Raw genomic sequence first — 12,634 nt, 5'->3', positions numbered from 1 at the left:
TAACTATATGTTGAGTCCTTCTGAGATTATTCATCTCTCAGTGGAATCAACCTCCTTCGAAATGACGAAACTTGGTCTTGTTTACTAAGTTGGTTTGGCTAAACATCTAATTCTCATGAAGGAAAGTTCAGGCACAACCATATGCCATTATATGTGAAAAGTATTCCTTTAAGACTACAGATGTGCAAATGATTCTTCATAAAGCTGAACCATAAAGAAGAAGTGAGAATGGTGTGAAATCAGTTCAGCACTGCTGCGATGTTGACTACAGCGTAACTGACCTGTTATACCGACTTCCATAAAAAGGGATATTTATTGTACTACAATGTAAAAATCCTGCTGTAGGCCACAAGGAGTTACAATAACAGTGTTAGAAAATACTGCTTTGGAACCTTCAAGTAATGCGAGTTGTCTTTTGTACTTTTTTCTGTTAAAGATAAAGAATATTTCATAGCATTTGGATTACTGAATCAGCCTTGGCCATTTTATCAGATACTTTGCTGTTGTGGCTAAAATAATGCTGCAGTGAAAGTAATATACTGAGCATTCCACATTGTTCTTATCTGTTCTTTTGTGCACAGTTGCTTTATTTAAGGCCCCTGAAGGACCCTCATGTTGACCTCTGTGGGAAAAAGCTGAAGTATACGCGTTACTGCATTTTACAGTTGAAGAATAAATCACCTAACATGATCCGAACTCCTGAAATCTGGAGGGATTTAGAGCACATAACAATGTCGAATTTTACACTGCAAGCTGCTTCAACAGAGGAAGCATTCATTAAGATGTGTCATATGACATCATAGACTATGCGGCTGAAGTTTCCCTCTGAGTTTTTTAAGAGTTACATGACATGCTTTTTTCAGTTTAAACATTCACCTTACAGAATTTTGCTCTTAACATAGGGCTTCCCAGCATTCAAACTATTCAGGATATTTTACTGGGCATATTTACTTATTTTTATAATTAATATTAATGTTTATTTTAATTATTTATTTATTTTAACAATATTAAAAAGTATGACTTTTGTGAATGGCCATATGAAAACAAATTACAGGCTGAGGTTAACATACTGTATGTTGTGTCACAAAATCATCAGTCAGGACAACTATTTGTAGGTTTATGTCTATATGTATGGGACTTTTGCACCATTCCTAGTACAAGTGAACCATATGTAGGTAATGGGTAATGCTGTGGGCAGCAGGCTAAAAACCATACAGTCAACATACATAAAACATAGATGGAGTGACAACAAGACAACAGCAAAAGGCTGTTTATAGTATGTATGGTACAAAACTAAAAGTTTCTCAAAATTTAATAAAGAAATGCAGATCTGCTTTTACTAGTGTTGAACACATTTTTTGTCTGGCATGGATTTGTGTGAAATCTGCCCTTTTGACCAGTGTTGAATTTATTTTGCATATTCCTACGAAATTTTAACATTTGGTTCACTTAAAGTGATTCTGATACCCATAACGCTTTTTTTAACCTTCCATTGTCTTGTTAATGTTATTAGCATGTAATCAATGATGGCGGAAAAAATTGTAACAATCGGTTTATAATCAGTACGAGTGGATCAGCTTTATTTCAATAAGATAGCTGTTTTTCCTCTTCCTTTTTTCAATCTCAACACCTTCACACAAAAAAAAACAGCCAATCCCAAATGCCATTATTTGTGCAAGGAGGTAGGAGAGGGTTAAGGAGAGCGCTCTTTGAAGCAGGCAGACATGAAGTATGTCTGCTAAAGAGTTATCTGTTTGGGTAAGGGGCAGCAGAGAAAGCTCCAGTTGGGTTTGCTAGACATTCGGCTGCAGAACTGGTTGGAAGATTGGATTTACTTTGCAAAAAAAAATCTTTGAATAAAAAACATCAGCATGACCTTATAGGTAGGTTTACAAGAAGATTCATTTGTTGAAAATAAGTTTTTTGGTGTCAACACCACAAAGAAATGCTGGATAAAAACGCAGAAATATCTTTAGATTCTGACACTCACAACAAACAAATCTAATTAAGACATTAAATTATAATGTCCTAAAATAAAGTACAAGCTGTTTTTATAAACATACATGCAAAAGCTAAAAACAGGCTTAGTCTGAATTGAACCCTGGATCTTAACATTGAAAGTTGCAAGCCATGAGCGCTAACCCCCACATCTTGGGAAATCGAATGATCTAGGTGTATTAGAACATGTATTTCTTAGTGACCTAAAATCCAGGCAATCACATGGGTGATGTGAAAATTTGAATTTACCATTCCAATTACCTCAGCTCCCTGAGTGGGTTTTTCAAAAATGCAAAAAGTTCCAAAACTCGTGCCTGGTTTCAGTAACTGATTATTTGAGCCCAGAGGAGCATTAATCAGCCCCTTAATATAAGTTGCCCACCTTGTAGGATGTAGTGGTGATTGTTATGATTCCTGATCATAGATAGGCGATAAATCTGAGTATTTCAAGCCCAACCCCCTTCAGATGGAGAGGGTAGGTGGTCACATAGGATTTACTGTTTTCCTTCCCAGTGTGAAGGTTTTTTTGGGCCCCATTTTATACCCTTATCCACTTCTTTTGTGTTTATACAATTATGTCTTTTTACATACCTTTCAGATGGAGTTGTATAAGTGGTCTGGTAATTTGCCCTGAAACAATAGTGAAGGGTGTCCTCTGGACTTAGTTTATGCAATTGTTTGCCCTCCATAAGGTTAAGCAAGTGAGTCCCACAAATTTAAATGTATTGTAAATTTATTGAAAATAACAATAATATGATATTTACATATTTTTTTAAGTTAGAAAAAAAAAAAAGAATACTAAATCTTATCATATTCCACTTAGAGATTCTAAAATGGACTGGGTAAAATTAATGAGACCTTTTTATAAGTTGTAAGAAATATTTGTTTTTCTTATAATTAGTAAGTAAATTCACCTGTGATAAATTGCAGGAGTCTACAGTATAAGGAACACACATTCAACCAGTCAAGGTTTTCTGTGCGTGTGCCACACTGAGCAGGAGCAGTGAAAGAAAAGTATTGAACTATCAGAAAAGTAGATAGAAAAGTACTTTTACAGAGGCCTCAGTTTGAGGCCAGTATAGCTGCCAGATATATTCAAACTGATATTCAGACAAAGAGTTTTAACTGTGTCTCCAACTCAATAAAAAGGGTCTCTATGTTTGAACATTCAGGAAGACCCCACTGTTGACAGAGAAACATAAGAAAGTGTAATTGGACTTCTCCAAAATACATCTAAACAAGATGAAGAAAAAAAATCTGTAGAGGCAGATTTCACCCTCAGCATCATGCCCCTCTTAAGTTGTTAGTGATGTCTCAGGCTCTCCATGTTTCAATTTAACCATGCCTTGGGTTCAGAACTACAGTGAAACATCCTGAGCGCAGTTTCAAATTCAAATGCAAATTCAATGCAGACTTCAGAAAGTACCCAGGAATACCTGGTGGAGAAATGGGAGAACTGGAGCAGTCTGCAGTGAAGAGAGGCAGAAAGTGAAACAAAGAAATGATGTCATTAAAAATGATTGTAACTGCCATTTAGTAAAATAAATTAGATGCTTCAAATTTTAGTAGCAAAATTAGTAGGGTGGTATTCGGATATCTCTAAAGTACTATTTTTAGTAGATATCAGCTTCCAAGTCAGAATATTACAAATTGTAGTTCTGGTTAATATTTGGTTAACATATGGTCTAATTACTGGATTATCTCATTTCATTTAACACTTTCACAGCATGAACCAAACACTTCATCATTATTTACTGGCCCTCACTAGGAGTGCAAAAGATTAGCTTTGTCAGTGGTCTAAATATATAGATACAGTAGGATCAATCAAATGGATGTGGTTTGTAGCAAACTTCTGAATTACATTCTTATGGAGGGAATATGTAATATTGGTCACTAACACAAAAATTGTTTGCAATTCATTTGTGAATAAATATTTGTAAAGTGAATCATTTTTCCTGTGCGAACACTTTGCCCCTCATGCGATAGTAGGGTAGCAACTGGGATTTTAAATGTAATAAAACTTCTTAATGAAAAAGTTGTTACACTTGCTCCAAAAGTTAACCTACCTAATTCAGTGCCTGCAGTTTAGCCTTAACTTCTACATAATCATGACAGGCCATTTTGGTGGGTTTCTGTCAGTTCACAAACAGATGCAGAAGCACTGATGTACATACTAAACTATTGTTATATAATAAAATATGTCCTTTCAGCTTTTATCAACGCTTATTCCAAACGTGTGAGACGCAACCAGTTTATATTCTTTATTGCTTAGTCATTAGTGTGGGAAAGCAAAAAATACTATTCCGAAAGAATCTTTTTTGAGAGAAACGCTAGTTAATTTTGCACCATTCAAATATGCAGGATAAGTTTCTTCTCTGTAATGACTCTGCTGGTCCTGTAGATGGTTTTGTTACAGGCATTTAGGCAGATTATGTTTACATAAAAAGAAATTATGTTCCATAGTGTTTTTGGGCATGCCCGCTAATGGACTAAAATGAAGTGCAAATAAATTCTAATTGCTACATTCCTTGCTAAAAGACTTGTTTCAAACAATACTTTCAGTACATTTATGTGGAGCGGTTGTCTACATTATCAAGCATTGTTTGTTTTAAAGAAGTGAACTCAAAAGCTTCTCCTTAGCACTAACTGGTACTTACTGGGCTTTTGGTTTTGATTCAAAATATAGTGTGCAAATTGGCCACCCATATAGTTGTACAAATTGAGTACATTAAACCATAAATATTGAATTCTTACAATGTATAATCAACATTCAACACACACATATATAAAATAATATTCAAGTCCTCACTGATAAGTGATCACTATAATATAGTTGAATAGGGAAGTATTCAACCACAAAAATGGTTTCTTTATATAGTATAGAGTTTGATTTACACCAGCAACAACAGGTCACTACTTAAGGACATATATATCAGGCCAGTGTATAGAATAATAAAACAAATAGAAACTGGGATCAGTCAGTATATATGCTCTCTTTCATTATGGATTAGTGACTTCAGTATCTAGTAGAAAGGGCAACTGGATATTTATGGGAAAATTTAATAAAGTCGCTAAGAGAAAAACAAGTTGCACAAATAAGAATATAAATTAGCATTTTGCAATGTAATATTCTACCTCAAACTGCAGAAGTGCTTAACGGTGTCATAATCTTTTGGAGTAAGCATAACAACTTTTTCAGTAAGAAGTTTTACTACAGTACATTCACTTCTCACTGTCACAAACTATAAAATTTGCAAACCTTGTTCCACTGTTGAAACAGGTTGCTAAACAGTTTCCGGGTTTGCAAAAGCTATATTAAATTTGTTTAAATGAAAATATGTTCGCACAGAGGAATAGCTTTTCGCATTTTGAATTTTTTTTTATCTGTTTATTACATTGCCACATTTAAGGGTTTTGTTGAAAGCGTTTCACCACTCATCCGAGTGGCTTCTTCAGTTCAACTGCATTGGAAGGGATTTCCCTGGCATTTAAACCCTTGAGGATAGTAAAATCACAGACATCCAATCGCAAATGGTTATATTGAACTTGAGCGTGATCCAGTCACAATGGTATCATGATTATCATTGAGGCCGGTGTTAATCTATCAATGTACATGACTGGAAATGTGAATTGTTGTGAACCATTATGTGGGTTTAAAAATCACGAATTTTTCAGAATTTATTAAACCCAGAGGATGGAAAAGTCTTTATCTGAAAATCCAGCATCTCAGACCTGTCGAGGTTGCATATAAGTCAATGGGAGATGGGAATGATTTTTTGATGTGCACTGGGTTTTGAGCAATACCCCGAAGTTTTGGGGTGAAAATTACGAAAATGTAATACTAAATAAGTGTAAAAAACCCGAGCGGATTTGATCGTCGTTTGTAGCAGAATATATTGAGATAAATTTGGACTTTGATAAATAACCCCCTAAATGTACAGTTGCCTTGGACTTAATTTCTACTTGATACTATATATCATGACTTGGATAAATGAGAATCATCCTCAGCATTAATTGCTTCAGTATTCTTGAGCTGGACCCGTGATTATTGGTATATTCCATTCCAGAAGGGCATTTTCTAATTACAATGTTAAAAACAATCGTTCACAGTCGTATTTTCTGCTTCCCACCCATATATTGTATTGTAGTCCTAGACGTATTAGCAAAAACTTGTAAATTACTTTCCAAAATCTTCAACAGTTTGTAGAAATGCTTTATTGGTGTTTTATAGTGAATTTGATATGAATTTGATGTGCATGACAAAAAATGTCAACTTTGTGAATCTGTTACTCGTTTCCTCGTTATACCATGCTTGTATAGCAATTACACTAATGGATTGGCTGTCATTCATTCGTTGCCTATCACATTTTACAATTTATTATCATATCTTTTTATCAGTGTGGAACCAATTCTATTATAGTAATAATAACGTCAGCATGTTCCATAGCAGAGTGCAAATGACACTGACAATAAATTATCAGCAGACAGTGAAGGGGGAGCCTGTACAGTCTATAATTTAGGAAGAAGATAAAGTGGAGGTGGACTGAAGTGTCACAGTGTTTTGAGATTGTTCTGCTATAGTCAGCATGCATAAATTGTACAAAAAGAAATCAGGCCGCTCCAAACTCACTCTCTGTGTGTCCTTATTAATGTAGCTCCATTCTTTAGTTGTAATAGTCCAGATGCTCTACCATCAATTATAATTGCTCAAAGGATGAAAAGGCGGCACTCCGGTAAGTTAAAAAGGTGGTTTATTCGGGAGTAACTCCCTTAATCATAGGCTATGATTAAGGGAGTTATTCCCGAAACGCATCAGGGGATGTTGGTCATTGACCTGTTGGAATAAACCACCTTTTTATCTTACCGGAGTGCCACCTTTTCATCCCTTGCATTAATTGTAACCTCATTAAAAACTGTGTACATTATACTACGTTACCATCCTGTATAAATTTGGTAAGATTCAGAAATCCCTATATTGTGTTATTTTATAAATAATAGGTAACAAAACCTATAGTGACTTGCATTTGAAAGCTTACCATTTATATACTGCACAATCCAGGCATTTTGATTTGATGTAACCATCCATCTGTTTATTGGAAGTAAAAAAAAAAAAGTAAATTACTGCAAAAACTAAAGAATCCAGCATAGGCAGATAAAAGTCAGCCATTTTGAATCAATTCTTGTAACCACCCATCCATGCGTTGATGGTACCAGTGCTAATCTATCATCTTTCAGATGTTTAACCTCCAAGTAATAGAAGTACAGACTAGGATAGAGTGAAATCTTACCGTTCATTTTTGTAGTTGTGTCAGCTATACGTGGGATAGCTTGTAGGATTTGAGAACTTCTTATAGTTACATGCCTGTTATGAATCCTTTCATTTTTTAAATGCTTTTATTATGTTATTACAGTTTCCACTATATCCTCCTGTTTTATAGGAGGATCACACAAGGCATAGGCTAATGTCACTCCGCTAGTGGAGAAACACCTGAAACCAACTGTGCCACCTCATGAACTTTTGTGTGGAGACACCATTAAGCTCATGGTACACATGGCATATAACTCAGTGATTCTATTGACTGCTGGACCAGGTTAGGGCACAAATTCTCAGGTTTATAAACACCATGAGCTCAAGTCAGCCTTTATTACTATTTTCCTTAAATACCAGACATGCTGAGGTTTAGGCCTTAGAAAAAGTTTTATGTACAAGCAATTAAGCTGTAATTATCCCATGATCAAATGTACCACATTATGACTCCCAGAATGCCTCAGAGCACCACATGCTGGCACACACTTCTGCCTCTCTATACCATCCTTACTGTGGGTAATTTGTTTAACCTTACATGAGCAGCTATATTAGAACACTATAATAACTAAAAAATATTCATATTGAGGAGTTTTATTCACATTCCATTTATCTGAGGCACAACTGATATATATTAATGACGTTGCCTTTACAGATATATTGTTTCTGTAAGCCATTTCTGAAATGTACATTTTTTTCAGAATTGACATTATTATTGTTATTTTACAGAGCACAAAGTAAGACTGTTAAAATCCACTCAGCATTTGCAGTTAATTAGGCCTAACCTAATATTTGTTGTTTTTCCCCCATTAGCTGAAAGAATTGGCTAATGGTAAAACTGTATGCTTGTCATACATTAATTATAATAAACAATAATACACTTGGGTACATATCTCAAAGCATTAAAGTACGGCATAATTCCAAGTGTAAGAAGATTTAAAGAGGGGCAGTCACAAGCTATACCTTTTGCAAAGCCTAATTACTCACTTTTGAACTTCATCAGCAATCTCACTTACGGCACGCTACATATTCATTTGCATTTTGCAAATCTTGCATTAAAGTAAAAAAGCATTTGCCATTTATTAGCATTTTGAAATAACCTTTTTGACTTAGTGTGCATTTAACATTATTGCTTTTCCTTTGATGAACTAAATTTAAAAAAATCTGGGAACCAGTATTATGTATATACCATACTTATTTGTACATTGGTTAAATTAAATGTAAATGGAGAAAAGATTTGTTGTTTCTTTGAAGCATATGAAGGGAATGCATTTTTACTGTATACCCTTCATTGCCTTAAAGTCTTTTAAGAATTAGAAACTATCCGACACTGCTGATATATACACTAGTTAGTAGGTATTCCTGTAAATACTTTTTACATATATAATTCTTAATGCCTTGGTACTAGGTAGTTATATGGGTATGATATATTAAAAGTTAATTCATGTAATGTAGGGTACATAAAGAGTTAAGAACCCTACTGGAAGTACAGGTTAGCTGTAACCTGTGACACTTATAAACTTGTAAATAAACTTATAACATATAGGGAATAAAGTGGGTAATTATGTAAGTAATCCCTTGGAGCAGGCTTGGAGAAATTACCAACAGCACACTGTATAACTTGCAATAGTGCTTAATGAAGAATTTATTCAGCCCACATCATTCAAGAAGGCAAAGTTTCGGGCCTGCCAGACCCTTTATAAAGCCTTGGTCTTGGAGCACCCTTTAGGCAGCCTGAGATATAATACAATACCTGTGGTGTGTGAGTAAACCCCAAGATAACTCAGAGGGTTGCAAATTTTGTGGTGTTCTGCCTTAGAACAGCTGGGTATAGGGCCAATACAGCCAAGAAAGGGTTGCTGTATTTTTATGAATTGTTTATTTTTCCTTCACATTTGAGTTTTAATTATTAGAAAAGGGAGCCAGTAAATGTTTTGCATGATATGTGTATGCCTGAGAATGGCTAATTAGATGGAACACTGGGGAAGCTTGAAAAGAGCTGATATTGGGCCAGTGTTATTGTGAATTATATTTCTACAGTTGTGTTGGAAATTGCAGGGAATGCCAGAAAAAAAGTGTGGTGAAATCCTGAAGTGTGCACAGAGTGTTGATCAGTGCCAGAGGTTGTTAAATTGAAGCATGTGTTCAAGTATGAGAGAATAAGGCATGCTTTAAGTTTGGAGTGATTTAAAGGGAGTTCATGTTTAAAAGAAAGATGAAGAGGGTGCAATACATTGGTGTTGTAGCCATACAGAGTATTTTGATCTTCTGTAAACACAAGATGATGTTTTTCGTTTTTAAATATTCATGGATTTTCGTGTGTGTGCTTGTATAGACAAAAAAACTGTTACTCAGTTGTGTTTGTGTGGATATTCAAACTGTGGGTTTGGCTTGGGGCATTTTTGGTTACTCAAGGGTCTGTACCACATCTCTCCAATTGCACCCCTACCACTCAAGAAGACAGATCCTTTACCTATGATAGAAGGTGGATAATAGGGAATAAACAGAGAAGAGCAAATAATTCAGTTATGTTGATCTAAAGCCAGTGAAACTTCATGCTATCTGATATTCCAAACCCAGGAAGAGATCAGACACTGCATTCCTCAAGTGATAGACAGTCTAATTTATAATGACCCAAATGGCCAACCTTGCTGTTATCAAACATAAAGGGGTTCAGCATTACAGAGTGTGGTGTTTATGCAAATGGCCTGTGGGTGTCACTGTGCATACACATGACTTTTTGTACAACTTGAGAGTGTTAGAATTTAATCTTACTGTTGTGTAATGGCTGCACGAGTCTCTGCTAGTAAAGCACTGTTATACTCTACTCATCCTCGGCTACCCAAAACATAACAATTGGCGACAGGATTGCTCTTCTACCTCTGCAGCAGCTTGCACCTTTTCTTCCAAATCCTGGTGAGCCTACCATACCTTTTACTGCTTCGTATGTTTGAAAATTACATTATTGCTGCTGACCAAGGGGAGATTTCTGCTGCTTTACTTATTCACTGCCTGGGAGCAGAGGGACAGTGTATATTGTATACATTACCTGATGATACTTATGGCCTGCGGGTGTCACTGTGCACAGGACTTGTAAAGCAGTCTTATACTCTACTCATCCTCGGCTACCCAAAACATAACACAGAGTAGTGCCTAAATGAAGCAAAAGGCAACTTCCCATCAATAAACTACACTGCTTATGGTGCAAATAATCTGTTACCTAATCTATGCACTTTTTTCTAATTCTCTCTCCTACAGTACCCTGCTGCCTTAATGAATCTTGGGGCCATTCTTCATCTCAATGGCAAATTAGAAGAGGCAGAATCCAACTACCTCCGTGCTCTGCAGCTGAAGCCAGATGATGCAATCACACAGTCAAACCTCCGCAAGTTATGGAACATCATGGAAAAACAAGGCCTCAAGACTTCAAAAACGTGACATGAAACAGCTAGAGACTTTTGACTGACCGATAGATTATGAAATTAGACATACAGGAATCAGAAAGTTAACAGCTGCAAGTTATGTTTCCTATATGTGTCTGGAGAGTGTAATTGCTGCTATGAGAGTGCTCTGCTTTTTTGGCATAGTAGTTGTTCCATGTTAAAAAGGGAAATGATAAAGGGGATATAAAATCTCCACAAGGGACTAGGAAGTGCTTGCATTAGCCCAGATAAAGAAAGGCACTTAAGGCAAGGTCTGTCTGTACACAGCACAAATGTATTGGATGTGCACATATTTTAGAAGACTGAAATAGGAGTCTCTAAAATTGTAAAACGAGGTATAATGGATAGATGGCTTCCTAATGATTGCAAAATGCAATTTATTTGTATAAACTGGGCTGGACTGGAAAACAAACCTGCCTGTTGCCCAAGGGTATGAACTGCACACATTTTAGTCTGTCAAATAATCCAAGCCAAGGATTCAAAGTTAAAGTACTAGATTTACAAACCTGTCAAAATGTCACTTGTTTCTTAAAACCATGGTGTTCTCTTAAATTAGTTTCAGGCCAGTGCTATTACAGATTGCAGCATTTAAAAATTGAAAATCACCACCGAATATGGAAAGATAAATAAAATGAGGTCTCAGCAGTGGTATATTGTGACTTGTCTACCATTTTATAGTCTCATTCTTCAATCTTGGATTAATGTTGGCCACACAGCTTTAGATTCAGTCTCTGTGAAAAACAAAAAGAATTTTAACGAGTTTAAAAGCACATACTGTTTAATCTGATTTATACATACAGACATATGACACTTAGGAGGGGTTTTACTGACAGTTAGTGAGGTGCCCTTATAGCTGCTTTGCCTGGTTTATTGGACTATGCAGTTGTGATTGTACAGTTGTATATTTCCATTCTGCCTGGAGATTTCTCCACAGATTTAGAATTTATGTTGTTATGTGCAGTAAAATTTCACTTCTAGAGTTACCCCTGAGTGCAACCAGCAACACAAGCAATACACCTTAGGGTCATGGAGCAGTAACCAATCAGCAAGTAAGTCTTTATTAGTCACCAGTTTAAAAGCAAACATCTTATTAGCTTTTATGGGTTACTGGGCAAAATTATTGCCTTTTCTTAAATATGGGGGTTGGGGTAGAACAGTGTTCAGTAAATTATACCAAGGAAAAGCAGCTTTGGTCCTTTATTCAACTGAACATCCCCTTATTGTTTTGAACACTTTTTTTAGCAAGACCACATTCCGTATTCAAATATAATTTTTGTAAGGGATTGTAAGTACTGACTTTAAAATAAAATAGCTCAATAATAACAAACCCTATATATTGAGTGCAGACACTGAAGAATCTGGAACTCAAGCCACGGACGCGCTGTATGTGTCATATGATTCAGTAATTCTGTCTCATTAGAACTTGTATGAATGTTACTGCCAAATGTTTCTTCACTAGCTAAATGAACAAATATACTTTGGATTTTATACACATTACTTGAATTAGGCTCTAGGCGAATACAGTAATTAATTTAGCTTCTTTACCTGCAAGCATGGAATCTTGTAACACTTGCTCCATATTTGTATTGTTGATTGGAATAATGTTTTGGTCACAGAGCAGCGAAAGCATATATAATCATGCACTTTTTTTTGTCTGTGCATTCATTATATGATGCAAATGAGAGAAAGGTATGAAGCTCTAGATTCTGTTATTTATGCCTCATCAATGAACAAGACAGACTTTTTGGAACAAAACCACATGTTTGATCCTTTGGGAGTCCTTTGCATTCGCAAGCTCTGCTCAGCTATTTTATCCGTTACTCTTGTGCACTAGTGAAACTATTTAGTTTTTTGGTTTAGCCAGTGGAATCTTAAATGGTGGCATTAC

The 12,634-nt window shown here is 35.7% G+C and overlaps 1 protein-coding gene across 1 annotated transcript in view; it reads left to right on the top strand.

Moving 5' to 3' along the window:
• Positions 1 to 11,897, top strand: part of tmtc2.S (transmembrane and tetratricopeptide repeat containing 2 S homeolog) — a gene marked incomplete at its 3' end in the record, with an annotated part of 175,673 nt that extends 163,776 nt beyond the window's left edge. Inside the window, 1 exon segment of the mRNA NM_001093699.1 lies at positions 10,562 to 11,897. Coding sequence (NP_001087168.1) covers positions 10,562 to 10,741 — 180 coding nt within the window.
• Positions 11,898 to 12,634: the final 737 nt, after the last annotated feature.

The sequence above is a fragment of the Xenopus laevis genome, chromosome 3S (assembly GCF_017654675.1).
Source record: "Xenopus laevis strain J_2021 chromosome 3S, Xenopus_laevis_v10.1, whole genome shotgun sequence".
Classification (NCBI taxonomy): Eukaryota; Metazoa; Chordata; class Amphibia; order Anura; family Pipidae; genus Xenopus; species Xenopus laevis.
The sequence above is the reverse complement of the archived record's forward strand: the minus strand, read 5'-3'. Positions and strand labels throughout refer to the sequence as shown.